The sequence below is a fragment of the Colossoma macropomum genome, unplaced genomic scaffold (genome assembly GCF_904425465.1).
Source record: "Colossoma macropomum unplaced genomic scaffold, Colossoma_macropomum, whole genome shotgun sequence".
NCBI lineage: Eukaryota > Metazoa > Chordata > Actinopteri > Characiformes > Serrasalmidae > Colossoma > Colossoma macropomum.
Genome location: NW_023494786.1, coordinates 35,490,129 through 35,517,331, shown reverse-complemented (window position 1 = coordinate 35,517,331; position 27,203 = coordinate 35,490,129). Strand labels below are relative to the sequence as shown.

Sequence of the window (27,203 nt, the reverse complement as noted above, 5' to 3'; positions counted from 1 at the left end):
CTACACCAACCACTACCCACTACACTACACCAACTGCTTTATTAACATAACATAAATAATTTAAGTTAATCCTGTGCTATAAAACAAGCAGTAGAAAAGCCTTCTTTACTCTCTGCATTGATAACAGTTCTCTACCCTGAGCAGTTTCTATTTCCTTACCCACTGCTAATGTAACACACCTGTCCATAAAAGTCATGGTTATTTTCACAAATGTCGCCTCCATACCTTTGGCCTGTAGTTACAACCAAAAGTATTCTAATATCCTCACTTAATGTTTTTTAATAATCTGGTACATTTCTAATAAAAAAACACTGCATTTTGTCTCTTATGGAGGGGTTACTGAAAAGGACCTAGTTGAGAACCACAACCTGCCTGACCTTGGCACTCTGGTTTGACGAGGTCCAGCATCTGACAGAGCAGGTCCTGGAAGGGCAGCGGCTCTATCCCCATTCCCTCCATCCGCTCGCACTGCTCTTCATAAAAAAACTCCAGCTCATACATGGAGAGAACCCCATCACCGTCTAGATCCATGCAGCGGAACCAGTACTCCACACTGTGCAACACACAAACACACACACCATAAATATCATACACATGATGGGTATCATTCCAGTGACCTAAGGGAAACCACCCCAGTGACTTAAGGGGTGCCACAGTGACTTGATGGTACCACCCTAGTGACTTTCAGACTTTTAACTCACTGAAACGAGTGGAGAAATTATGTGATCCAGAGATTTAAAGGGTACAACCCCAGTGACTTGATGGGTACCACCCCAGTGACAAGGGGTTCCACCCCGGTGACTTGATGGTACCACTCCAGTGACTTAAAGGGTACCACCCCAGTGACTTAAGGGGTACCACCCCAGTGACTTGAGGGGTACCACCCCAGTGACTTGAGGGTACCCCTCCAGTGACTTGAGGGTACCACCCCAGTGACTTGATGCTACCACCCCAGCGACTTCAAGATACCACCCCAATGACTTAAGGGTACCCCTCCAGTGACATTAGGGTACCACTACAGTGGCTTATAGGTAACACCCTAGTGATTTGAAGGTAATACCCAAGTGATTTAAGCGGTACCGCTCCAGTGACTTGAGGGCACTTTCCACATAATTTCTCCACTCGTTTCAGTGAGTTAAAAGTCTGAAATAATTCATATCAATTAACAACATTACAACACTACAATTAAATTACAACAATTACGACTTATTACCAGCCATAAGTGCTACTTGTTTGTGCTAAGTGCATTAGCAGGCACTCACTGATGTCCCAAGTATTCAGAATCTTTTCTGAAGTGATTAAGAGCTTGAGCAGAATGCTCTGGGCTTGTAAAAGAAACAGACCAAATCTCGTCTGTTTAATGGGCTTCTTCCCAAGATAGTCGTTACCTCGTGGGATTCTTCTTGTCTTCTTCTGAGATGAGAAACCACACAAACTCAGCATAGCTCATCCTTCCTTCTCTCTGCACAGAGTTTCCCCTGAAACAGAGTACTAAAAGTCAGCCAAGTCCAGAACCAGAGTCTCAGAGTCTACATGATCTGCAGGTATATATTGTATACTCACTAAGGAATGACTAACAACAGCTTTTTAAAATCTTGTATGAAATCATGATCAGTTTGGTCGAGTTGGTCATGCTGGCAGACCAGTTAAACCAGCAAACTCAAACAAAAACATACACTATGCTGGTGAACCAGCTAGTCCAGCTGGATATCCAGCCTTTTAACCACCTAGACCATGAAAGACAAGCTTGGATCATCTGAAACCATCTACCAGCAAAGGTACCTTTACTTTTGATACTTAAGTACATTCAGAAACAAGACTTTTGGACTTGTTTGTGAATTTATGTAAGTATAAATATATACAAATATAAGTACAGAAGTATTGTACCTTGTCCAGCCCCAAAATGTGGTATCATGAAATCTCTATAGGTTTTCATTATGTTGCTTTGTATTTGCTTGGTCAGTCTAACTAAAATGATCAGGTAAGCTAGTCACAGTGCACCCAGTGTTTTAGGCTAGACCACAAAACTGATTTTACATCAGTTAATTTCCGTTCCGGTGGTCTTACCGGGTCACAGCTCCTGAGAAGAGCCTCTCGATGACCCTGCTGGACAACGCTGCAGGGAGAGAAAAACAAACGTCAATAGAAACTCACTCAAAAAAAGGAGTTTTTTTGTGACCACACCTGTCTATAACAGCACTTACCATGGTCGTTGTACCTGGCCAGGTCCTTGGGGTCAATGAAGAGGTCATGGTCAGTGTCCAACTCCCAGAACTTACAGTAGATAACGTAAAAGTGCTCATAGGAGAAGTAGTCTGTGATCTGATTGATGTCATCCTCCTCTTCCAGCAGGGCAAGAGTCTGGAAAAAGAGAGCATAAAAGAATTCCTCACCCACTCTGCCACAACTCAAGGTATCTGGAAGTTATACACGGCAAATAAACAGTTATTTGAAGGATACCTACATATGGACTTCATAACACAGGCACAGACATTAGTGCACAACTAATCATTTGCCAAGGTTGCAGAAACGTGATGTTTTGTGGTGTTTTTTGTCTTGCTAGTACCTTTGGCTTCGTTCACACAGCAGGTAAAAGTGGATTTTTTTCTTCATATGTGACACAGATGTGTGTCTGTGTGTCAGTGTGAACAGATAAACACACTGAATCTGACATTTTCAGTTCTGATTTGAGACGCTTTCATATGTGGTACTGAAATCTGATCCGTATCCGATATGCAGCAATGCGACTCAGTCTAAACAGCCAGATCGGAATTTATGAAACTTTTCCGTCAATCCAGGCTGATGTTAGGCTGATGTTTCTGCCCAAAAAATTAGAAGAAACTTATCCAAAATGCTCCATGATTGGAGAGATTTAGAAAGAAGTGACCGAACGTAGCAGAGCGAGGCTGCAGCGTCAGAACAGTTAAAAGTCTGAAAGCAAAGGTTAAAGAATCCGTGGACGCGAACCAAAGAAGTGACCGCGCCCTTTTTACGCCGAGCTCCAACACATTCTGGGTGACGAGCCCAGCTGTCAGTTAGTGAAGCTTCATGATGGCTCCTGTGATGCTGGTGAAGATGAAACTGAACCCTCCGGGAGCGACTGGCGTTCGTTGGCGGTCATGATTGTTTACCTCTGGACGAGCCGTGAAGCAGCGTGACGCATTGTTCTTTTGTGCATGCGGCTCAGTTTAGGAGCTGATCTGTTCAGACTGATGATCCAGATCATCAGATCGCATTTAAAATATATTGTGAACAGCCAGACAAATGGATTTGGTGAGAAAATCAGATTTGGGCCACTTTTACCTGCTGTGCGAACAAAGCCATAGACATGATAAACCACTAACTAACAATTTGAAGTGAGGGTTCAAACTGTGTTTTAGGTGAGAAATAAGGTGCACAGCACTTTTTTCTTGGTGGTTCACATTCTGGCTGGGATGCTCCCTGTTGCTAAGCTACAATAAGACCCTAGCTGTCAGTCCGCTGTGCTAGCTAGCAATCCTTTTGATCTGTACCGGCAAAAAATCTCTGCACTCGCCCTTTATAAAAAAGATCTGCAGCTCTCTGGTGCTCTGCTGCTTGACAGCTTCTTCTTACACTCTTAAAAATAAAGGTGCTAAAAGGAGTTCTTTGGAGCGATGCCACAGAAAATGCATGTTTATAAGTGACATGCATAACGTTATACTCCAATTAAAGTTCTTTCCTAGAACTGTAAGGAATCTGTATTTTTAAGACTGTATTGCACTCTAAGGCATGTCCAGTTTTGGGGGTAATGTAGCACAAAGTAATGTGTTACAGTTATGTAGTTACTTTTACCTATAATGAAGTAGTTTAGCACATTACAGTTTAAACTCTTATAATCACATCAGTTACTGACTTAACAAGAATTGTGTTATTTGGCATTACTCATACATCTCTAAGAGAATAGTATTTGTTATGTGCAACATGTAAATAATACATTTCCTTTATGTTTTTTTATCAGTGCAAACTATCTGTAAGATCTCAAACAGCTCTGTAACATTTACACTTTATTCACTCAGATTATTTCAGCTGTTTTTCAACAGTTTCTACTGATGAGTCTCTGGGGTTTTAAATGTGTTAGTATTCATAATGCATTCACATTTTCATTTACATTTCATTTACATTTTCACGTCTTTTATATGTGAACAGCTGTTTGTTTGTAAATAAAGTGCTGAAAGGACTGCTGGGTTTGTACAGCTGGTACAGATGTGTTCAGGTTTTAGGGAGGATCTCAGAAGTAAAGTGATGAGTAGTAAGATTACTTTTTCCAGACAGTAATCAGTAAAAATAATCCCGTTACATTTGTATTGATTTATTGGTTTTGAGCTACTACCCCAAACCCGGGCATGTTCCCAAGCAGGTAAAATATATATCATTCCTACACAACAGTACCAAACCTTACACCTTACATCTACTGCTGTCCCATTCCTGCCCAAAGTACTGTCAGCTAAAGACTGTAAAAAGATGGTTCTTCAAACATTCTTTAGTACTACAGTGGTTACATATAGAACCGTGAACACTCAAAGAACTACTTCAATCAATCAATTGATCAGTCAATCAATCAATCAATCAATCAATCAATCAATCAATCAACCTTTATGTAACCTCAGAGAACACTGAGGGCAAACCCTCATTTACAATGTTGCCGAGTTGATACAGAAAAAATGGATTAATAATGTGTAAGAACATTAAATAATAAAAGTAAATTTAATAATAAAAATGACTTGAATCAGGTAAGTATAAAAGAATGAAACATTAATAATAAAAATACATAGAAAACAGTAGAAAATATAAAACATTAATTAAAACGTTTGTATGCTAATTTATTCAGTTTGATGGAGAATGTGTATATGGTTCTATATAGAACTTTTTTGAATAGCACCAAAAATAGTTCTGCTTCTTATAATGTCAAACTTGTAGCAATAGAAGAACTCTTTTCCCCATCAACCTGAAGAACCATTTCGCCATGCAGAGAATGCAAATGTTTCTTTAGTGTTAATGGGTCCCTACACAACCACTGTCGTAGCAAAGAACCCTTGAAGAGCCTTCTTTTTTAAGGGTGTAGGAACACCCAGAAGTGATTTTTACTGAAAATAAAGTTCCAAGTGTCTTTATTAGGAGTGATTTCCTGCTACACGCAACAAAAATATTCCAGACAACTTTTGGAAAATACATTTTTCAGTCATACATTAGTAAGATGAACTTCATGTTGGATCAAGATTTCTGGAGATTCAGTAATGAAAATGAATTTCTACTGTTCTACAGTAATAAACACAGAGAATGAAGTGTGTACCTGTAGGAAGTTGCTTCTCCTGAGCTCAGTCATGGTGATCCTGCCTGTCCAGGAGCGATTGACTGTGTAGAATATCCGCTGGATCACCTACAACACAAGGAAACAGAAGATGTTCAGAACATGTTCCGTACAGAGACAATTCAGCAGATTAAAAACAAATTACTACGTGCCTATAGTGCAAATATTTCCAGCCAAATACAATGAGCCTAAGCTCTGATTCCTCTATTAAAAGTCAATAAACACTGAACAATAGTGTTAATATGGAATATCCACATTAACTCTTAGGCATGGCACTTACTGCTGGTGATAACAAAATCATGTTGTAACTTTTTATTAGTTATTTCTGACTTTAAATTGCATATGTGTTTTTATGATTTGAGTAACACTTAATTTGAATCCTATATTCTAAATGTATTTATATCATATATATAACACCTCACAATGCCTACCACAAGCCTGTATAATTGTTGAAAAGTAGTTACATAAATACATAAATAACACCTAACAACGCAAGAGTACATGGCTTCATAAAGTCAGGTTCCATAACACAACAACAAAAAGGCCTATTGTGTGTTATTAATGCTACATTACAACATTATTGTCTATAATATTCTTGTGAAAAGATATTACAATATATTACAGAACTATACACCATACTTTAGCTTTACAAAGTGATATGCATGCAGCTATACCTACTTATGTGTAATGTTGGGTATTGTAAGGCATTATTATGTATGCCATACAACACATTATAAATGCCACAATCTTGTTTTTTAGAAAGAAAAAATGAAATAAAAAAAAGAAAAAAACAGAAGTGAAGACACAAACCTGTTGATACTGAACACAAATGTAATTCAGAACAGAGTTATCTATATACAGTACTGTGCAAAGAGACAATCCTTTAATTATCCAATTTCCAGTCAAAACAGCTACTAAGACATGATTTTCTTTTCAGGAGATTTTTGAGGAGATCAGAAAAAGTAAACAAGTGAAAAACTATCTACAAAAAGCTGCAGAGAAAATGAGGCTCCTAAAAACCACCTGGAAGAGCTGGTCAACCCCAAAACTACCCCCATCAGATAAACAGCACTTAAAGCTTTCATCTCTGAGAGAGAGGAGAAAATCAAGCTGATCAGATCTGAAAACATCCACAGGTGTTTCTGTCCATCCTTCCACTGTGAGAAGACGACTCAGCGCTGTGGGTCTGAAAGGATGTGTAGCTGATCAAGAAGAACCTCACTGAGAAAAGGAGACGGACACATCAAACAAAGAAGCTGCACGATGGACTGACCACCCCAGAGTCCGGACCTCAACACCACTGAATGTGTTTGATTACTTCAGAAAATGATCAACCAGCTTCTAAGACTGAACTTTGGAGGTGTGTCTGCAGATTCTTTGAGGAACTGAAAGTGAGTCTCCTGAGAAGAATGGAAGCTGGAATAAAGGGAAAGAGAGACTCACTGACCACAGCTGAGAGTAGATTTAGCTGCTGAGGCTTCTGTGTGATTTTCTGCTATACTTGTTTCTGTCTGTGCTGCACAGCACTGTAGTTAATCTTCTAAAGGGTTAAGGAAAGGTTGGAATGTGTCCCCTGGGTTAGGTGGAGTTAAAGGACAGGATATCTCAGCAGGGTTAAGGTGTCCGGTGTAAAGCTCTATACACGACTCCAGTATCAGTGGAGCTGCTGTGAGTGAGAATAGTTAGCTGTCTAAAAGAGTGAGGCTTCAGTGACAATAGCAGTGCGCTCCGGTTTCAGGACCATGGAACGTTTCCTGGTAGTTTCAGGCTCCGGGGAGCAAAGGGACAGCTGGAGGAACAGGAAGTGGCTAAATATGGGCGTGTGTGGGGCTGGGGGCGGCGACCTGCTGTTTCAGTCTTTCCGTGATGTCAGGATTCACTAACGCTGCAAACCCCCATAACACCCCACACACATACACGTGCTCCAGCTGTCCACAGACAGACAGACAGACAGACGTGAAACAGTTCATACGCTACTCGACGGGAGTAATTTTTATCTACAGGCTCCGCCCACAAACTACTGTTGTAAGGTTAGACAAGAACTCTGGAAAAAATCCCATTCAACCTCATGAGAAAGTGTAGAACTGAGTTTATATCACAATACCTACATTTAGAGTCGGTTATTCATTCAGCCTAATGAGAAACTGTAGAACAGACTCAGTTTATATCACAATACCTACATTTAGAGTCAGTTATTCATTCAGCCTAATGAGAAACTGTAGAACAGACTCAGTTTATATCACAATACCTACATTTAGAGTCGGTTATTCATTCAGCCTAATGAGAAACTGTAGAACAGACTCAGTTTATATCACAATACCTACATTTAGAGTCGGTTATTCATTCAGCCTAATGAGAAACTGTAGAACAGACTCAGTTTATATCACAATACCTACATTTAGAGTCGGTTATTCATTCAGCCTAATGGGAAATTGCATCTGTGTGTAGAGGCTCTATACAACACTGAGATTCCAGTTTAAAATGCTACAGTACCAAGTGGGATGGTGCCATTGTAGTTAATCAAAACTAGGCAGGTTGGATAATGAATGTGATGAATTAGCCACCATGCTAATGTTAGCTCTAAATGTAGGGTTGAATGAGTTCTTGTTCACCTTTACAACAGTAGCTACAAAAGAAAAGAATTGTGGGCGGAGCATGAATAATACAAGGTCATTACCAAATAATTTATAGTTATTACTGAATAATATGTGGTAGTTGGTGAAATAAAGAAATAATTTACAGTAGATACAGAATAATTAACAGTAAATGGTTCTAATGGTTCCCCATTAACAGTGCAGTGTCTATGAAATGGCTGCTGTAATCCTGAGAGATGTAGATGTCTGCCACTACGCTGCCGTCATATTCTTATTAAAGACACGTACGGTGGTGATGTAGCGGGAATGGAATTCTGGAGCGTCCTTTAAAAACGTCAGCCCTGGGTGAGTGTCCACGATGTCCTAAAAAGACAACACACCACAATCAGATGAACATCCTACCCGTGATCTGTAGGAGTGCTTTTAAAACATGACACATTCTGAATACAATCTTCTTTGCATTAACTTATTATTAATTCTACCACTGAGTTTATCTATGTGACCTCCTTTATTCCATGTTTACTGACAACTGTAGGTCATACAGTGTCATAAACCATATGTATTTATACCTGCCTTGTATGCTGATGTTATATATGTTAATTTTCAGGTCAATATAAAAAAAATATAGTTTTTTGAAATGTAGTATGTAAACATGGTACATTTTCAAATTGTACAGAAATATGGAAACTAAGTTGCAAAAAATCCTGTTTTTATTGTTTCTTTGGTGTCACCAACTAATTAACCTACATCTGTCTATTCAGCCTATTGCAGTTTAGCTCAGCCCATTTACACTGAAGTAATAAGGAGTGTTTCTGCTCGGACTGCTTTTGGAATGAGGCACAAAACAGGGCAGCTAATCAGAACAGAGCTCATTTACATATATCAGTCTTAAGGGCTGAGCTACAAAAGCAGCCTAAGTGATAAAGAGAGGTTGGAAAACATATAGGTTGGATCATGTAAAAATGAAATGGTCTTCAGGTGAAGAAAATACGTTTGTCATTTTGTTCAACAATTGTTTTTAATGGGCTTTATACATATAATTTATTTAAATAGTGATAAAAAGAAACAAAGCGTTACTTATCAGCATTACAAAGCATAAACTTAGACACAGTCATGGTGCCCAGGGGTGAACACACACATACACTTGCAGAACTGACCTGTAACAGAGGGATGAAGTCTTCCTGTTCCAGGTAATTACAGCCCGGCTTGGCCAGCAAGTAAACAAACTTGGATGCGTCGTCATAGCAGCTGTGTAACAACCTGTGGAGGAAGCAGAAGATACAGACTTTCAGTATATTATATATTTATATATAAAACCAACCAAGAGTCAGAGAGTGTTCTGTCATGTTGAACTACATGAAAATATCATCTAAATTAGTGGTTCTAAAGATTTGTACAACATGGTCAGTATAAAGGGGACATGACAATCCCCAATGAACATGTACCCTCTAAAATACAACCCTAGTGATTTGAGAGGTACCACCCCAGTGATTTGAGGGGTGCCATCACAGTGATTCGAGGGATACCACTACAGTGACTGGAAGGGTACCAGCCTAGTGATTTGAAGGGTGCCATCCCAGTGATTTGAGGGGTACCACCCCAGTAAATAGAAGGGTACCACCCTACTGATTTGAGGGGTACCACCCCAGTGATTTGAGGGGCACCACCCCAGTAAATAGAAGGGTACCACCCTACTGATTTGAGGGGTACCCCCCCAGTGATTTGAAGGGCACCATTCCAGTGAATTGAGGGGTACAACCCCAGTGATTTGAGCGGCACCCTTCAAATGAATTGAGGGGCACCACCCCAGTGATTTGAAGGATACAACCCCAGTGACTAGAGGAGCACCATTCCAGTGAATTGAGGGGTACAAGCCTAGTGATTTGAGTGGTACCACCCCAGTGACTAGAAGGGTACCTTTCTAGTGAATCGAGTGGTACAACCCCAGTGATTTGAGGGGTACTACCCCAGTGACTAGAGGAGCACCATCCCAGTGAATTGAGGGGTACAACCCCAGGGATCTGAGTGGTACTACTCAGGTGACTGGAGGGGCACCATCCCAGTGAATTGAGAAGTACCACCCCAGTGAGTGGAAGAGTCCCACCCTACTGATTTGAGGGGTACCACCCCAGTGATTTCAGGGGCACCATTCCAGTGAATTGAGGGGTACAACCCCAGTGATTTGAGCGGCACCATTCACGTGAATTGAGGGGTACAACCCCAGTGATTTGAAGAATACATCCCCAGTGACTAGAGGAGCACCATTCCAGTGAATTGAGGGGTACAACCCTAGTGATTTGAGGGGCACTCCCCCAGTGACTAGAAGTGCACCTTTCCAGTGAATTGAGGGGTACAACCCCAGTGATCTGAGGGGTACTACCCCAGTGACTAGAGGAGCAGCATCCCAGTGAATTGAGGGGTACCACTCCAGTAATATGAAAGGTACCACCCTAGTGACCTAAGGGGTATCACCTCAGTGAACTGAGCAGGAGCACCCCAGCGAATTGTGGGGTATGATTCCAGTGAATTGAGGGATACTGCTACAGTAATTTGAGAGGTACCTACCAAGTGACCTAAGAGTTATCACCCCAGTGAACTGAGTGGGACCACTCCAGTGACTTGAGAGTAACACCCCAGTGAATTGAGGGGTACCATTCCGGTGAATCGAGGGTTAACATCCCAGTGAGTTGAGGGGCACCATTCCAGTGAATTGAGGGGTACCACCCCAGTGACGTGAAGAGTATCACCCCAGTGACGTTTTTTTCTGAGAATGAACTTCCCTGCACAAATTTGCATTTTCCCTGACACCTGACCCAGCTTAGGTAAACATGTTAATTAGATGATCTGAAGCTTAGACACACTAAAATATGTGGGACAGGGCAACACCAGGACCACTGTTGCAGTGCAGCCCAGGGAACCCCAAATGGTCCACATCTCCCAGCACACCTGGTCCAAGTATTTGATTCTTGATTACTTCCTGGTCCAGGTGTGCTAGCATCTAGAAGAGATAAAAAATGTGGACCATCTGGGGGTTCTTGAGGACTGAATTGGGAAACTATGGTCTAAACTACAAATTCTCAAATGAGTAGCCTAACACAACTCCACATACTGGATCTGTTCTAGATCCTAACACACCTGATGTTTTGTAAGCCAGGTAAGGTAGAGCTGATCAGGAGCAGCAGCCCTTGAGTTAAGGTCCTGGGTTAAGAATCTCTGGTCTACATGAGGACTAGGGCTGGGTATTGAAATTCAGTACTTTTATGGTGTCGATCACTTCAACACTATCGAGTATTCCCTTTTATTCATTACCAAAGTCTGCAATTTTATTAGTGTTGGTGAGCCAATAAGCATGCCTGTACCAAACCTAGACTGTAGATTGGTTGTCTGTGTGCATTTTATTAATGCTGTTGCTTCCGTTGCAGCCAGTACATACACCCACTTCCAGTACTCCACACTCACTTCTAAATTTTAAGCCACACTCACTTTTATTTCGTAATTTAATAGAAGATTTTAAAAAGATTAGATTTTTCACCAAACTAAGGTGAGTGTCTGAGTTATGTGTAGGGTGATAAAGTTTGAGAACAGGGGTCACTCACTTCCTCCAGGTTGCAATAAAGGAGTGGACAGAGACGAAGCCCGTCCTCTCTCCTCCTGCACAGTTAAACATGGGGGCCTTCCAGTACAGCGGACACCCGCATGCCTGAAAAAAACAACAGTCTAAGTCACTTTAACTACAGTATCACCACTGCATTTACTCAAATATCTCAACAATGTATTCCACTACAGTACATATTCTAAAGCACATTACATTTGCTTGGACTAGAACTGCAGTTGTGAGCTAGGATAGTTCTAGTAGACTAGGCTAAAACAAGACTAAAAGCTCAGTCACACTAGCTTGACAAGCAAAACACAGTAATTTTGATGAAAACTGCTGCAATCAAGGGCTTTGTGTGACTTTTGGTGGCAAAAATATTTTGCAATAAAACTCAGCTTGACAGAAATTTGCATTGGTGTCTACCAGCATGACTTCTTTGGCTGGACTTCATATATTTGACCTCCTTCATATAGCAGCCCTAAAGACCTAAGCGCTAATTTTAACTTTTTACTTTTTTCCTCCCAGCCTTAATAAACGTCCTATAAAAGCTTTTCTGCATCTGTGACCTGTTGGACCTTCACATTTAACAGCACTGCCTATAAAATAAATCTACTGAAAAACTGCACATCCTTAATTGGATTTAAATGTGCATTTCCAATTGATCTTTATATTGTAACTGTACATATCATTTAAGGCACATCTATCTACTCTATTATTAATTATTCTTGAAAAACTACAGTACCTTTTAAAAGTTTGCAATAAGTTTTCAATTATATAAAACGAAATAGTTGAAATAAATGTAAAAAAAATGATCTAATATGACATTTCAAAGCTTTCAGATAATTAGTCGCAAACTGTAAATAAAATAATGTTAGATGATCAGAGCAGTAGGAGATTCTAAAATGACTGAGAAAGCTGCCATCCAGAATGAATAGAATTAATATTCAGAATGTCTCAAATTTTGAACTTGAACTTGGAGAACTTATCAAGGAATTACTGTAAATTTCTTGATGTTACCATGAAATACTAAAATATTGAAATAAATATTAAAACAACTGCTGGTGTCTAGCTTAGAGTGTTTCAATCAGCGTAAGATGTTATTGAATAAAATAACAACCATTACTAACATGACAAGCGATTCCAAACTTCAAACAGTAGTGCATGTATAAATATGCATGTACCACTTACACTCATAATGCAACTGTACATACCATTCGAGGCACATCCTATTTATAATGCAATTGTACATACTATTCACAATATTTCTATCGACTCTATTATTTAACTTTGGAGTGACATCTATTTCTGATCAACCAACACCAAGAAATTTACTTGTGCATCTGTTCTTGCTAAACAAAGAAACTCATTCAGATGCTCCTGTCAAATGTAAAGGATATCAAGTGATATAAAACTGTTGCTGATCATGCTGAGGTTGGACACTGCCATGAAATATGAGGCAATATTGCTTATATTTTCCTCAGAGCTGGGCTGAAATGATAGTGTTAGGGCACTTGAGGACAAATCAGTATTATCAACAAAAGATGTAGAGCCGTTGACACGAGGCTAGAGACACTGATTCATCACCACCAGAAAAAAAAAACACTGTAATTCACTCCATGTGCACCTTCGCAATCTTCCCCATCTCGTAAATGTCGGCCTTCTCCTCCTCGAACTCAGTGAAGGCTGTCTCGATTTTGGCAATGATCTCGTCATAGTTGGCAGCGCAGTTTGGAAGGCCTGTTGGGAAGTAGAAGCGTGGAATGTTTATGGAGGGAGGAGGAGGGGTGACCACCACTTTGGCTGGCGGTGGGGAGGGGGAGCGGGGGACCGGGGTGGACGGAGCTGGAGCTGGTGCTGGAGGAGGACTTCCGGGTTTCTTCTCTGGTTGGATCTGGACAGAGAAAGAGAGATGGAGAGAATGAGCCAAAAACAGCTTAAGAACTTGTTTAACCCAATAAACTCTTTTCAGAGTATTTTTTAAACGGTTTTCTAGACATGGATTAAGGCTTGGCTTATGCTGGTCCTCTCCTCTACGAACTTGGTGAAGGCTGTCTTGATTTTGGCAATGATCTTGTCAATGTTGGCAGGCCTGTGGGACTAAATTGCAGTGCTGATGGTGAAACAATATTGAAAGTTGTTTTTAGCCAAGCTTTGTCTTAGTCGGGGTCTGGCTATTCACCAAATAATTTATAGTAGATACTTAATTTATTGTAGTTACTGACACTGACAACTCATAGTAGACCCTGAACAATTCATTGTAGATTATCATTCATAGTAGTTATCGAACAATTGTTGCTCCAGTATCACGTTCAGTATCTACTGATTACAGCAAAAAATGAAATGCTCCAAATAACCATCAGCAACAGGTGCCTGTTCCTCAATTCTGTTCAAAACCATGGACTGTTTCCATAACGAACACTTAGAACAAGTGTGGGTTTTGTATGGATTTTACAGAGTCTCTGAATAACGGCTTCACCAGAACATATACCGGTCCATAATCAGTGCCACTGCGGCATCAGCTTTCTTCGTAATGTGAAAACAAGCAATCCACAACATCCTTTCATTCCACACTTACTCCAGATACCAGGAACCCATTTCACCAGTTAGACATCACAATCAGGGCAGCACAAGAACTAAACTGCTACAATGCTACATATTGTGATTGTCTTATCTTGCAATGTATTAAAACATTGATGTGGAGCGGATCACTTGAATGCTTTGACTCTTCAAAATGCCTACAAAAGCTGGAATCTGGAATATCTAAGATTGATCAGAAAGCTCATAGTACAAAGCAACAACACTGAGATTGGCTAGAGGGCATATCTGTATATTTCAGCCTTCCACAATATCAATATTGTAAATGCCAATAATGTGATAACGATAAGCAATCCGATTCTAGGGGATCCCAGGACAGCTGTGGGTTCCAGTTGCTAAAACACCCGAGCCAGGAAATCAAGAACTTAAAGCAGCTGGTACATTTGTGCTGGGAGCCGGGAAGGAGAAAAAATGTGGTCCACCTGGTGGGCCTCAAGGACCAAGACTGTCATCTGATAAATTATATTTTATGCATGCTTATGGCTTTTATCATGAGCTGGCAAATAACCCAGCACAGTTGTAAAAGCAGCCTTTCCTTTGCCTTGTGTAGGTGGGATCTATCCACCGTGGCTCTGAAAGGAACCATCAGTGAGTATCTCCACCTGAATCCTTATCCCAAGACAGGGAACCAATACCACTTGGGAACCTTCTTGGGGACATTCAGTAAAATTACTTAACAGGACACTGGAAATCTCTGACACTTAGTCTCATGTGCAACAATTGTTAAACTATTATTTTTATTGCTATGCCGGTATAGTACTCCAGAGTGTAAACAACCTTGAGGCTAAAGTATGCAACCTTTTCTAATGAATTCAGGATAGACAGCAGAACAAATCAAACAATGTTCTCCATCTCCAAGCCACTGACAGCAACCAAGAGGGGGGAAGTGCAGTGTGCTGTTTTGGTCTCAAAGCATGGCATGCATACAGTCTAATTTACACGCCGGACACCATGGGGCAGTGACAGCTGATGTCTGCTCTCACCATGAGTTCTCTCAAAGGACCCTTGCAACACCCACTGAAGGTTAAATGTCTGCTAGGTTAAATGCCAGAGGCAGGTGTGATGCACAGATCACACTCTGTACAATGCAAGAGTTTAATCTCAGCCTGAGGAAAGAATCAGGAGTACAGTCTGCCCTGGAACAGGAATCCGGAAGACCAGCAAGTTCTGACTGCATCAGGATTGGCTGCGCTGGAGTAGAGCTAATGATTAGCCGACAACACTGATCATGGAAAATGTCACGCAGCAGCTTCAGGATTGCAATTTAGAGACTTTTGTGGGTCAAACTTTCACTCCTGCTGATTTTGGGATAGAGGTGACAAAAAACGAAGCGTGTTCAACATCATCATTCAGAACACTTAAAACTCAGCTAGTCAATTAGAATGCATAAAACCCAGAGCTCAAAAACTCAAATTTGTATACCAAAGTGATGAGATTTAGTGTCTAGATTCAACGCTAAAACTGCATCTGGGTGTTGGAGAGTTTGTTGGAGGTTCAGGAAGGAGCGACGCTCTCTCATGTACAGTTGTAGTTATTGGTTAAAGTGAGATTTTGACTGCTTAATGTAAAAAAATAAATGTTGAATATGTCATATTTCTAGAATGCGTTTTAATTGTTTTCTAATTTCTTGATTATTTATTCAAAAGATTTTAATCTTGAAAGTTAATTTCTGTGTGGGCCAACGATAAAAGTGGGTAAGCCTCATCAAAGTGCCGCCACTGATTGTATTTTACTGTTGATGCACTGTTCGCTTACAAATGTTGTCTCTTTTGTTTGTATGATACATGTGATCATTCTGATAGATTACAATTAACTAGAAATGTAGGGGGCAATAGGGCTTCTACTGTTTTGTTAGCCATAAAAGAAGAATAAATCATTTGTCACACAGATGAAACTTAGAGAGCAAAGTTAGAGGAATCAAAGTAGGCACAGTGGTGAGATTAGTCAATTCATCGGCCAAGGTTAAGTGATTATAGATACAGTCATTAAGATGCAGTCCTACACTGAGTTTGGTGCAGGTTCAGGTTGGTGTACAGTATGTATTGAGCACAACAGCTGTAGCTGGGGGCTTGCCCACCCTCCCTTATCTGCCTAAAGCTTCTGTATGCAACATTCTCTTGGACACTGTATTCCTGAAGACCTTTGCCACCCTCAACCCCCAGCTGCACTATTAATAGACATGTTGGTATCTGCCTGTGAATAGTTTGTCTTCCCTGGCATGCGTGAGTTAGCTGCAGTGGTCCTTTGCGGAACTGAACAAGGCCCCTGCCTACTGACCTGCGCTTGCTGGAAAGACTTGAGTCTCTTCTTGAATCGCGACGGCAGGACAAAATCGCAGCCTCTGGGCCAAAAAGGCCAGCTCCCCCCGCAGGTCAGGGTCTTCCCTGAGCGAGGCCTCCTTTATCATCATGGTTGCGGTGTCCAGAGAGATAAACCAAAACCCACAAATGAAATCAGTAAGATTACTCCCAGTGTCTATGGTCACTTCCGTTTACAGGTTTGCAGGACACCCTCTCTGGCCAGTGTCTTCCTATCTCCCACTTTTTCTTGATTTCCCTTCAAATTCCTCTCTCGAGGTCGTCCACTACAAACAGCACCCTCTCACCCACTCACACGAAAAACTCTCACTCGCAGGGTCCTGTCCAGGGCTTTCCGGTCGTTGGGTCTTGGCGCATGGAGAGGCTCCCGGAAATGCAGCTGCTAGCAGGGCATCTGGAGCTCAGGAGCATTGCAGCACCAGTGCCAGGCCTTCAGGCTCCTGCCTTCCTTTCACAAAACATAAAAACACACCTCGCAAACTCAACTAGTCCACATCCAGTGGCTCCCAGCTCTGCGAAACATGACCCTCGCAGGGGGTTTGCCTCCCAGACAAGTCCCGATCTCCGCCTGCCCTGTCCTGACAAGCAAAAGGCTGAGCACAGGGGTGGGCTGGGTGGGGATTGAGGGGGTCAGCTGTGTCAGATGTCCGTTCGTGCCTGTGTGCGTGGATCAGCAAAGATGCATTATGGGAAAGGAAGCCCCCACCCCTCTGTGGCCACAGGAGCTAAAGTTAGTCGGCAAGTGCAAACTGCTGTCGATCATGACTTTGTTTACGCACACAGCGTGCAGAGAGAGGGCAGCAATAGCTTGGATACAGAGATCCGGCTTCAGCAAGTTCATGGGGTACACTTTGGGACTGGAGGGGGAAGGAGGCTGCAAGCTTTTTTCTAGCACTTCTGCACCCTTGGAGTGCATCAATTCCAAGAGTGTACCAACCCCCTCTGGGACTGGCAGCCCTAGATCAGTGGATCCTGACCCTGATCCTGCATATTTTGGCCTTTTCTTCTACTCTAACATGCTTGAATGAATGAATGATTCAGGTCATTAATAAGCCCTTCCTGAGTTTACGCAGGTGCAGGGCCAAGGTCCACCAGGATGCAGATAAAGAACAACTAACTTTAAAAGAGAGACGCTGACAAAGAAACTGATTCAGGAACCACATGGTTCAGATCTGCATCATGAATCAGAGATGTCTTGGGCTGGTGAGCACTATAGGAAGAATTCTGTCTGGCGGTTGAGCTATTCTCCATTGGTGCCTACCAATTATACCCTAATTATGACACCCTGCAACAACGACAATGTGCCAGGCCAAAGGTCCCTGACCGGTCAGACCAACATCAAAGAAGTGGGGCTTTCTAAGAAACTAGAATTTCGTTTTAGGTACTGATACCCAAAGTGGGATCACAATGCTCGATAAAAAAATATCTGATCATTGTCTGAACAACTAGTGAAAGTTTACCAGACACGGATTAAGCCTAATCTTGAAACTTCAGTGTCAATGGAGAATTACCTTCAGAAATTCTTTTTAGTCCAGGCTTAGGCTTAATCTGGGTCTGAGAAATGGCCCACAATATTTCCTGGCTTGAACACAGATAAATATTCACATTTTTTGCAGCTTAATCAATGTCTGCTTATGAATTCAGTATCTTCCTCAATACAAAACTCATTCAACAATTCCCTTCAGTGATGCTTCTATGAGCTAATGTGGGCATTTGCCTGCATAATTTAATTTGCCTAAAGACTCCTATAAAGCTAGTCTTGGACATATGGTTCCACCATTAATTGATATGGATTTTTTACACTATATGGAGGTTCTTTAAACTTTGAAAAGGTTCTTCACGTTCACACATCTCATTTGCAAAGAATAATCAATTGAAAGTTTCTTTAGGGAAGCAAAAGTGGTTTTTACATGCAATTTCATGGAATGGAATTGTTTATTTAAATGAAGTGCTGAAAGTTGAAATACCAAATTATGGGCCACATGGTACTGAAAAAGTACTTGACTTTCTATACATGGTGCAACTCTGATACCTACTCACTTCTAAACGTGGACTCATGAACGTTTGCCCTGAACTGATTAAGATATTTTCCGTATGTGCTTAAGACATTCCTGTAGATCGTATTTAGCCATCCCACATATCTACTACTGCATAAATGAAAACACAACATTCACCACAGCTATAGTGACATCTTGTGCCTGTTCACAAGAACTGCCAGGCCGAAAACGTGCAAATAATGCACTTAATATTGGGAAGAGCTGAACCAAAGCCGTCCTTTAATAATGTCATCAGTGGAGAGGCCTGCTGAGCTCTTTACGCAGGCACAGAGTGAATAATACAGACAGAGGAACTTTAATGTTTTTGCATAACTGAGTCCCCAGTCCTGTAGCTCTTCTCCCCTTTCCTTTCAGTCTTATAAATAACTCTGTGTACAGGAGGCCTCCTGACATTTCAGCTGCACATAGCTATCCCACAATTCCCTGCCCTGTCTCCGGCAGCTGTTAGACGAATATCAAACACATCAAGATTTCAGGGTGGGCATCTTCGACTGCTGCTAACACCATTAGCCAGATCAGTTCTAACTACCGTAAGTTCATGTAATGAACATTCATGCGTTGACTGATCCAAATCCAAATCCAGAATGACAGATCCACAGAGCTACACTTATCTGGACAGCTATGGTGATCTCCTGTTCTGCTAACAAGACATTTTACTTTAACTAACAACAGTACATAATAATCAGTACCAGCAATCCTTAATTCCTAGAGACAGGGGTCATGAATGGTTCCAGTCTATATTGATGGCTTTAATTAACATTAATTATACCGGGCAAGTCTCCTGAGATCCAAGATCTCGTTTTCAAGAGACCTTAACTAACACTGCCAACTCCACATTCTGATTTTAACCATACAAAGCCAGAATAGCATTTAAATTCATATAACATCTGTTGCTTAATCCGTTGATTAAGATATTAATAGACGAAAATTTCCCCACTGCCCCTACATCTTTATCCCAGTCCAAAATAGCCAGACACACTACTTCATACCACCAAGAAAGTGCCAAGAAAGAAAAAACATGAGTGCCTCTCTGTTCGGCACCTTTGATATATCAAAAATGTTCTGTCTACTCTTCTGGTAACTCTAGGAAGTGTGTAAATTAGGATTTTCCCTGCTGTAACATACTTGTTTTAATTCTTTGTCCAATTATCAAGTTTCAATTGGGTTGAACCAGGGCAGAAAAAAAAACTACATTTTGGCACACGGGACCAAGCTTGGCCATAGCCATCTCCCAAATGCAGCAAGGATATGATCCTGCCATCAACCAGGTCAAAGTCAGCATGGCACGTGAGTTATTACAGGAAGATCAAGCATGCTTTGTATGAGGAAGACCACAATCCTGGGGCTGGAGTATTTTTAGGTAACTGGATCTCCTGTTGCTTGAAAAACCACGGCAGAGAGCCAAGCAGCCCCGGAGCCAGCAAGCCTTTAGTGCCCCTCACTGATGAAAAATATTACTCCAGTGAAGAGTCACCTTGCCTGGGTGGATTCTTTGGAACCGGCAGTGCTTTTGTTGGTCCTAAGGTCACTGCTACAACACCTCCACTCCATCACTCTCATTTCTCACATGGCTGACCCACAAGCTGGACCAGACAGGGGTTACTGACCCCAAAATGTCTCCTCCTTTCTGTTTTCCCAGACCTTCATCATCTTTCACCAGGATTTGCTTGGTCTTGGAGTTTAAGAGAGGGGGGTCTACCTCAGGTCTACTTCGGCAGCTAACGCTAACATTATTAGCATATAAGCCACAACTGTCACCCTCCCTCAGTAAGGTCAAAAGGGGCCCTTGAGTGAAGGAAAGTCTCATCAGCCTGCAGCAAATTTCAACACTTGGTGTCTTCAGACAGAGTTCTGTTTGGTTTTCTAGTTGGTTTAGTTCTAGGTGGGATGGTCTCATTTAGAGTAAAACTGTACGCTTCTTCTGCCCCAGGGGTAACAAGATCCTGAGGAATCCAGGCAACATCCATTTAAAGAAGCTGTTCACAAATTTACAACATTATCCCAACATTATGCCAAATGTAGTTAATAGGGTGACATCAGAGGAATGTTGTCACTCACTGAAAGACATCCTATTATCTATAAAAATAGACAAAAGTAAGGATAAAACTCTGATGATGGCTGCAACTGTGGCGTACTTGTGAAGTCTCTGTTTATAGATGGCAGTATGTCTTACAAGGTCAGAACCACATAATCAAATGTAATAGAGATTACTTAACAACTCCACACAGTTTGAGATGAGTTTGTGATGACTTAATCCAGCAGTTAGCACCATGCTAATTTGTGGTGAACTATGAATTCAGTTTGGTCAAAATTGAGGAAAAAACACTTCTACAATAATTCTAATTTCTGCCAGTGCCCCTATGGGAGTCTAGTAGCATGCTAGTGTAACTAACACTAATTCACATGAGCATTTTTTGGCCATTCTGGAATAAGCATGAACATTAGAAGCTTGTAAAAGACAAATTCTGTATGTTTGATCTGAATCTTGTGATTCTTCCAGTAAAGAGTCCTGGCATAGAACTGCCGCCGCTGTTTAACATTCCTAACGACTAACCGGAACACTGCTTAGACTAGGACTCATATTCACAGTTAGTGATGTATCTAGAACTTCCAGAAGAACAAGAGTCATGTTTTTGGTTTCCATTGTAAATCAGACCATGTTGGTAGTTGATCTAATGTGTAAGGCCTTCATATCGGGTCCTGAAGGCCTAACCAATAGGAGAGCTGGCTTGGCTGTATCTACCTAGATACCACATATAAAACAATCCTGATTGGACAATTTGCCATTGGGCATTTCATGAATTTAAATCTTTTGTTTCCAACCAAAACTTAAAAATGAAATGAGTATTACTACAACACTTCCCGAGTTTAAATAAAACAAGATGATTCCAGTAAAAATAAAAATTAACTAAAAATTATAGACATTGCAGAAATCATTAGGTCTTCTCTGAAGGTCCAGAAGGTCTTGATGTTAACAACTTGCTAGCACTGTTTACTTGTAAGCTACATTAGCCTCCAGTGCTAAAACTAAAAAAGCAAACTTCAAACACCAAACATGTCTTTACTACATTTGTACTTTTCGTTTTTTCCTGCCAAACTATCGCTTTAATGCTGAGTGAAACAGTCAGCAGGTGCTGGGGGAAAGGTGTGGAGAGGCAGAAGGACAGATGAGCAGATGGGGCTTGTCACCGTTGGGTGTGAGTGCATTCGCTGAGAGCAGCAATGTCGTCAGCAGTGGGAAACCCAATGAGGAGGGGACAGTTAATACATGTCCCGGGACGTGCTGTAACAGCGTCGTCTCTGGAGCCGCGACCGCTGCAGAGCGCGTCCTCGCATGGACACCAGTGCCTCTTCACATGCGCATCCACCTGTCTCCATCTCGTCTCACAGCCCGCTGAGCCAGAGCCCCTCAGCCAGCTCGCAAATACTTTACCCAAAAATGCTAACGCAGCCAAGAGTGGCTGTGAGCCAGAGAGGAGCGGTTAGCAAGATTCATTCGTGCACAGTGCCTATCACTTTCTGTTATTAATGTTATGTTTGTTGGTGAAATATTCCATCAGGACTGAATCTCAGTTACCACAAAGCTGACTAAAACTCACAATAGCACAATGTCATTTTATATAAATTATTTTTGAGTTAGTTGTTCACTGAAATAAGTGGAGAAACTATGTAGAAAGTGCAGAATATTATATTTGAATTTGACTGAAAGCAAATTCTTTACAGAAACAAAAAAACTGCCAATACAGACTGTGAACTGAACATAAATACACTAATAGTGATGAAACAATACAATGTATCCTATTGTATTGAACGCAGCACATCATACTGTATTGTATTAATTTGAATTGTATTGTTTTGTATCATTTTATTGTATTGTACTGTATCATACTGGCCTACCAGCGTATTATCTGGTATTGACTTGTGTCAAATTGCAAAGAATTGTATCATTGTAATTCTATTGTATTGTATTGTACCAGATTATATCATATTGTATCAAATGGTTTTACAGCATTGCAGCGTTACTGTACTGTTACCAAATATGCCATGAATGTTTAATGCAATGTAGGTACTGTAAAGCGTTTACAAATTAATTATGCAATAATTCTGGTAAAACTTTATAATAATAATAACTAATTCTATTAATAATAATGTAATTACACATTTGCATTTTGATATTGTTTTGTTGTAAATGAAATACATAGCAAAATGATACTAATAACAGTGTGTTTAATGCCTCCTCCTGGCTCAGTGAGTGCAGTAAGCAGGACGTCCTGTTTTTCCCGCCAATTTCTAACCCCTCCCGTCCCTCATGCTCATTTAATTGTGGACAAATTAAGAAGCAATTGATGAGTGTTGTTGCCTCGGAAAACAGCGGTGGTCGTTAACGTGGAGAAAGCCTGTTGAAAGACGTCAGAACGCAGCCAAATTAGTTCTGTTTGCAGGAATAACAATGTTTTCATTCCATCAGCGTCCAGAGCGGCTCAGTTGCGGAGGTTCTGAATGCCATCGGCAGCAAGCCCCCAAACGCTCCCCCGCTCCCTTCCCCTCCCCCCACCGCACTCGTTTAATGATGACACCGACCGGGAATCGCTTCAGGGATGTGACTGGACATTCAGAAGGTCAGAGGTCAGCTCCGAGCTCCAGCAAATATGAGAAAACCTGCATAGTTGTCCAACGACTGGAGTTTGATTTCAGCTGTCAGAGCTGATCCTGATTTATACTACAGCAAGTGCGATTGCAGCCCAGGAGGAGCTCAGAGTGAAATTAGAGCTCCAACACAGTCTGGAGAGGCCATAGAACCCAGAGTGGACTATACCACACCAGACCACCCCACAGCACAGCACAGCACAGCACAGCACAGCATGCAGTGTGAAAAGACACAAAAACACACTGGAAAGCATTTCACTGTAAAATTACAGTAACTTGTTTGGCTACAAGCTGCATGACTTTCACTGTAATTTACTGATCCATATTAACAGTAAACAACAGTAAAAGAGCAGCACACTCACCTGCACCACGAGATCACTGTGATGCTGCTGTCATTCTGCTGATCACAGTAATAAGGTGTAATTGCAGTACAGTATTCTTCTGTATTTTTAGGGTTGTCCCCAATAGGTCAGAATAGAGTCCCTGATTGATCTGAAGACTGTACCTGATTGATCCGAAGGCAGCCCTGATTGATTAGAAGGCTGTCCCTGATTGATCCGCAGACTGTCCCAAATTGATCGGACGTCTGTCCCTGATTGATCTGAAGGTTGTCCCTGATTAATCAGAAGGCTATCCCTGATTGGTCAGAATGCTGTTCCTGGTTGATTCGCTGGCCATCCCTGATTGACCAGAAGGCCACCCCTAATTGATGAGAAGGCCATCCTTGATTGACCAGAAGGTTGTCCTTCACTGATTAGAATATTGTCCCTGGTTGGTCAGACGGCTGTCCCTGATTGATCAGAAGGCTATGCCTGATTGGTCAAAAGGATGTCCCTGATTCATCATAAGGCTGTCCATGATTGATCAGAAGGCTGTTCCTGATTGATCCGAAGACTGTCCCTGATTGACCAGAAGCCTGTCCCTGATTGATCAGAATGCTGTCCATGATTGATCAGAAGGCTGTCCCTGATTGATCAGAAGGCTGTCCTTGATTCATCAGAAGGCTGTCCCTGATTGATCAGAAGGCTGTCCTTGACTCATCAGAAGGCTGTCCTTGATTCATCAGAAGGGTGTCCCTGATTGATGAGAAGTCTGTCCCCGATCGTTCGAAAGACTGTGCCTGATTGGTCAGAAGGCTGTCCCTGATTGATCAGAAGGCTGTCCCTGATTGATCAGAAGGCTGTCCTTGATTGATTAGAAGCCTGTCCCGGATTGGTCAGAAGGATGTCCATGATTCATCTGAGGCTGTTTCTTATTGATCAGAAGGCTGTCCCTGATTAATTCGCAGAACATCCCTGATTAATTCGCAAAACATCCCTGACTGGTCAGAACGCTATCCCTGATTGATCTGAAGGCTGTCCCTGATTGATCTGAAGGCTGTCCCTGATTGGTGAGAAAGCTGTCCCTGATTGATCCAAAGGCTGTCCCTGCTTGGTCAGATGGCTGTCCCAAATTGATCTGAAGACTGTCCCTGATTCATCAGAAGGCTGTCCCTGATAGATCAAGCATAAATTAAGCAAGAAATCCTGCATTTTGAGACCCAGAACCCAAACCTCTCAAGTTATTAAGCCACCTTTGGAAAAGAAACCTCACAAATCATCATTTAGCCAAAACTGCTCTTCATACCAACAAAGATACTGGATGTACATGAAGCTCAGTGTTGAAGATAAATGTTAACACTGAACTGCTTTATGGTCAACTTTACAGTTTTTTATTACTTCACTGAATAGTAACACTGGAAATCAGACACTCATTTCAAAATTTCAAAAGAAGGTCAGGTGTCCTTAAACTTTTGGCCGGTGGTGGTGTATGTATGCATAAAGGCGGGGTTCGGGCTTTTATGTAATCTACACCCTCTGGAATGAGGGAGGAGTGGAGAGAGAGAGAGAGGGAGAGGGGGGTTATTTATACCTCTTCAGCTGTTGAAGCTCTGAGTTTGTCCAGCAGGGCTCGGTCCAGACGTGCAGCTCTCTGGAGCTGGATGTGTAACAGGTGTGGAAGGTGTAAAAAGGCTGAAAACCTCCAACACTGCTGCACTGCACTATCACTGCTCAACCACAAACTCTCAGCACACGTACAGAGCTCTGAGCAGAGAGCCGGAAATACACGGCTCATACGGAGAACAGTGCTAGCTCACAGCAGAAAATACACTCACACCACTTCACCCCAAATGATCAGCTGAGACATGTTCAGTGTCTGGAGTTTGCTTCTTTAGTTTTAGCACTGGAGCTACAAGGCTAATGTAGCTAACAAGTAATGGACACTCCACCATTTAGCATGGTGCTAACTGCATGCCTAAATCATCACACACAAACCATGTGTAGCTGACAAAAGCATGTGTGGACTAATGCACGTACAAAATTCAGCCTGCAAGATGCTGCTGCTGTTTTTAGCCATGCTAATGTATTTTAGACCATGTTTATAGATAACAGTGAGTCATACAGTGTCAGAAACCTCATAATCAACTCTATTAGAGATGTTGAACACCACACAGTTTGATTTTAGTTTGCTTTCAATCTCTGGTTAACCTTCAATTGCTAGTTAGATTTTGATCTCTAGCTCCCTTTTGCTCAGTACTTTGCTCACTGGTTGTTTTTGATCACTAGTTAGTTTTCACTTTACTAATTGACTTATTTTGCTTTTTGCTGATTAAGTCCATGATGAAAAAAGCAGCTTGGCCAGCTCAAGCTGGTTAAACTGGTTAAGCTGGCAGACCAGCTCAGCTGGTTAACCAGCATAGGGTATGTTTTAATTTGAGTTTGATTGATAGTTTAGCTGGTCAACAAGCATGACCAAGTTGGTGGACCAGCATGACCAGTCAGAAGTTGGTGGACTAGTATGATCAAGTTGGTGGACCTGCATGACCAAGTTGGTGGATGGCAAAACCAGTATGATCAAGTTGGTGGACCAGCATGACCAAGTTGGTGGACCAGCGTGACCAGTATGATCAAGTTGGTGGACCAGCATGACCATGTTGGTGGACCAGCATGACCAGTACGATCAAGTTGGTGGACCTACATGACCAAATTGGTGGACCAGCATGACCAGTATGATCAAGTTGGCAGACCAGTATGATCAAGTTGGTGCACCTACATGACCAAGTTGGTGGACCAGCATGAACTATATGATGAAGCTGGTGGACCAGCATGACCAGTATGATCAAGTTGGCGGACCAGCTTGATCAAGTTGGCAGACCAGCTTCACCAAGTTGGTGAACCAGCATGACTAGTATGAGCCAGTCAACCACTGTGATCTGCCAGTTTGGTCAATTTGGTCATGCTGGTAGGCCAGCTAAACCACCAAACTCAAAAATATACCCTTTGCTGGTCAATCAGCTGAGTTGATCTACCAGCTTTTCTAGGTGGGTGACTAGCATACAGAATGTTTTGGTCCAGTCCAGCTGGATATCCACCCTGTCAACCACTTAGACCTTTAAAGACCAGCTTACACTATCTGAAACCAGCTACCAGCAAAGGCGTTAGAGTTGTTGCTTTTCCTCACCAGTTAGCTTAAAGTTGTCTAATCACTTAGATTCACCGCTCATTAGTGCTGGCCAGTATACGCCCACTAGGTTCACGTAAACCAGCAGGCATGCTCTCACGCAAACTACACACAGTAAACAACGTAGTAGCACTGCAGTAACACTGACGTGGTGGTGGTGTGTTAGTGTGTGTTGTGCTGGTATGAGTGGATCAGACACAGCAGTTCTGCTGGAGTTTTTAAACACTGTGTCCACTCACTGTCCACTCTATTAGACACTCCTAACTCGTCAGTCCACCTTGTAGATGTAAAGTCAGAGACGATAGCTCATCTGCTGCTGCACAGTTTGTGTTGGTCATCCTCTAGTCCTTCATTAGTGGTCACAGGACGCTGCCCACAGGACGCTGTTGGCTGGATATTTTTGGTTGGTGGACTATTCTCAGTCCAGCAGTGACTCTGAGGTGTTTAAAAACTCCAGCAGCACTGCTGTGTCTGATCCACTCATACCAGCACAACACACACACCAACACCACGTCAGTGTTACTGCAGTGCTGAGGATGATCCACCACCCAAATAGTACCTGCTCTG

At 41.9% G+C, this 27,203-nt stretch overlaps 1 protein-coding gene across 1 annotated transcript in view; it reads right to left on the bottom strand.

The window, feature by feature from the left end:
- The window catches only part of ppp2r3a (protein phosphatase 2, regulatory subunit B'', alpha), a 158,296-nt gene that overhangs the window by 4,141 nt on the left and 126,952 nt on the right, over window positions 1-27,203 (bottom strand). Inside the window, exons 4-12 of the mRNA XM_036565447.1 lie at window positions 13,143-13,409; window positions 11,520-11,623; window positions 9,081-9,183; window positions 8,212-8,286; window positions 5,312-5,398; window positions 2,205-2,361; window positions 2,068-2,116; window positions 1,389-1,478; window positions 378-553 (exon numbers count right to left, since the gene is read on the bottom strand). Of these exons, the coding sequence (XP_036421340.1) occupies window positions 378-553; window positions 1,389-1,478; window positions 2,068-2,116; window positions 2,205-2,361; window positions 5,312-5,398; window positions 8,212-8,286; window positions 9,081-9,183; window positions 11,520-11,623; window positions 13,143-13,409 (1,108 nt within the window). The remainder of the gene's footprint in view (window positions 1-377; window positions 554-1,388; window positions 1,479-2,067; window positions 2,117-2,204; window positions 2,362-5,311; window positions 5,399-8,211; window positions 8,287-9,080; window positions 9,184-11,519; window positions 11,624-13,142; window positions 13,410-27,203) is intronic.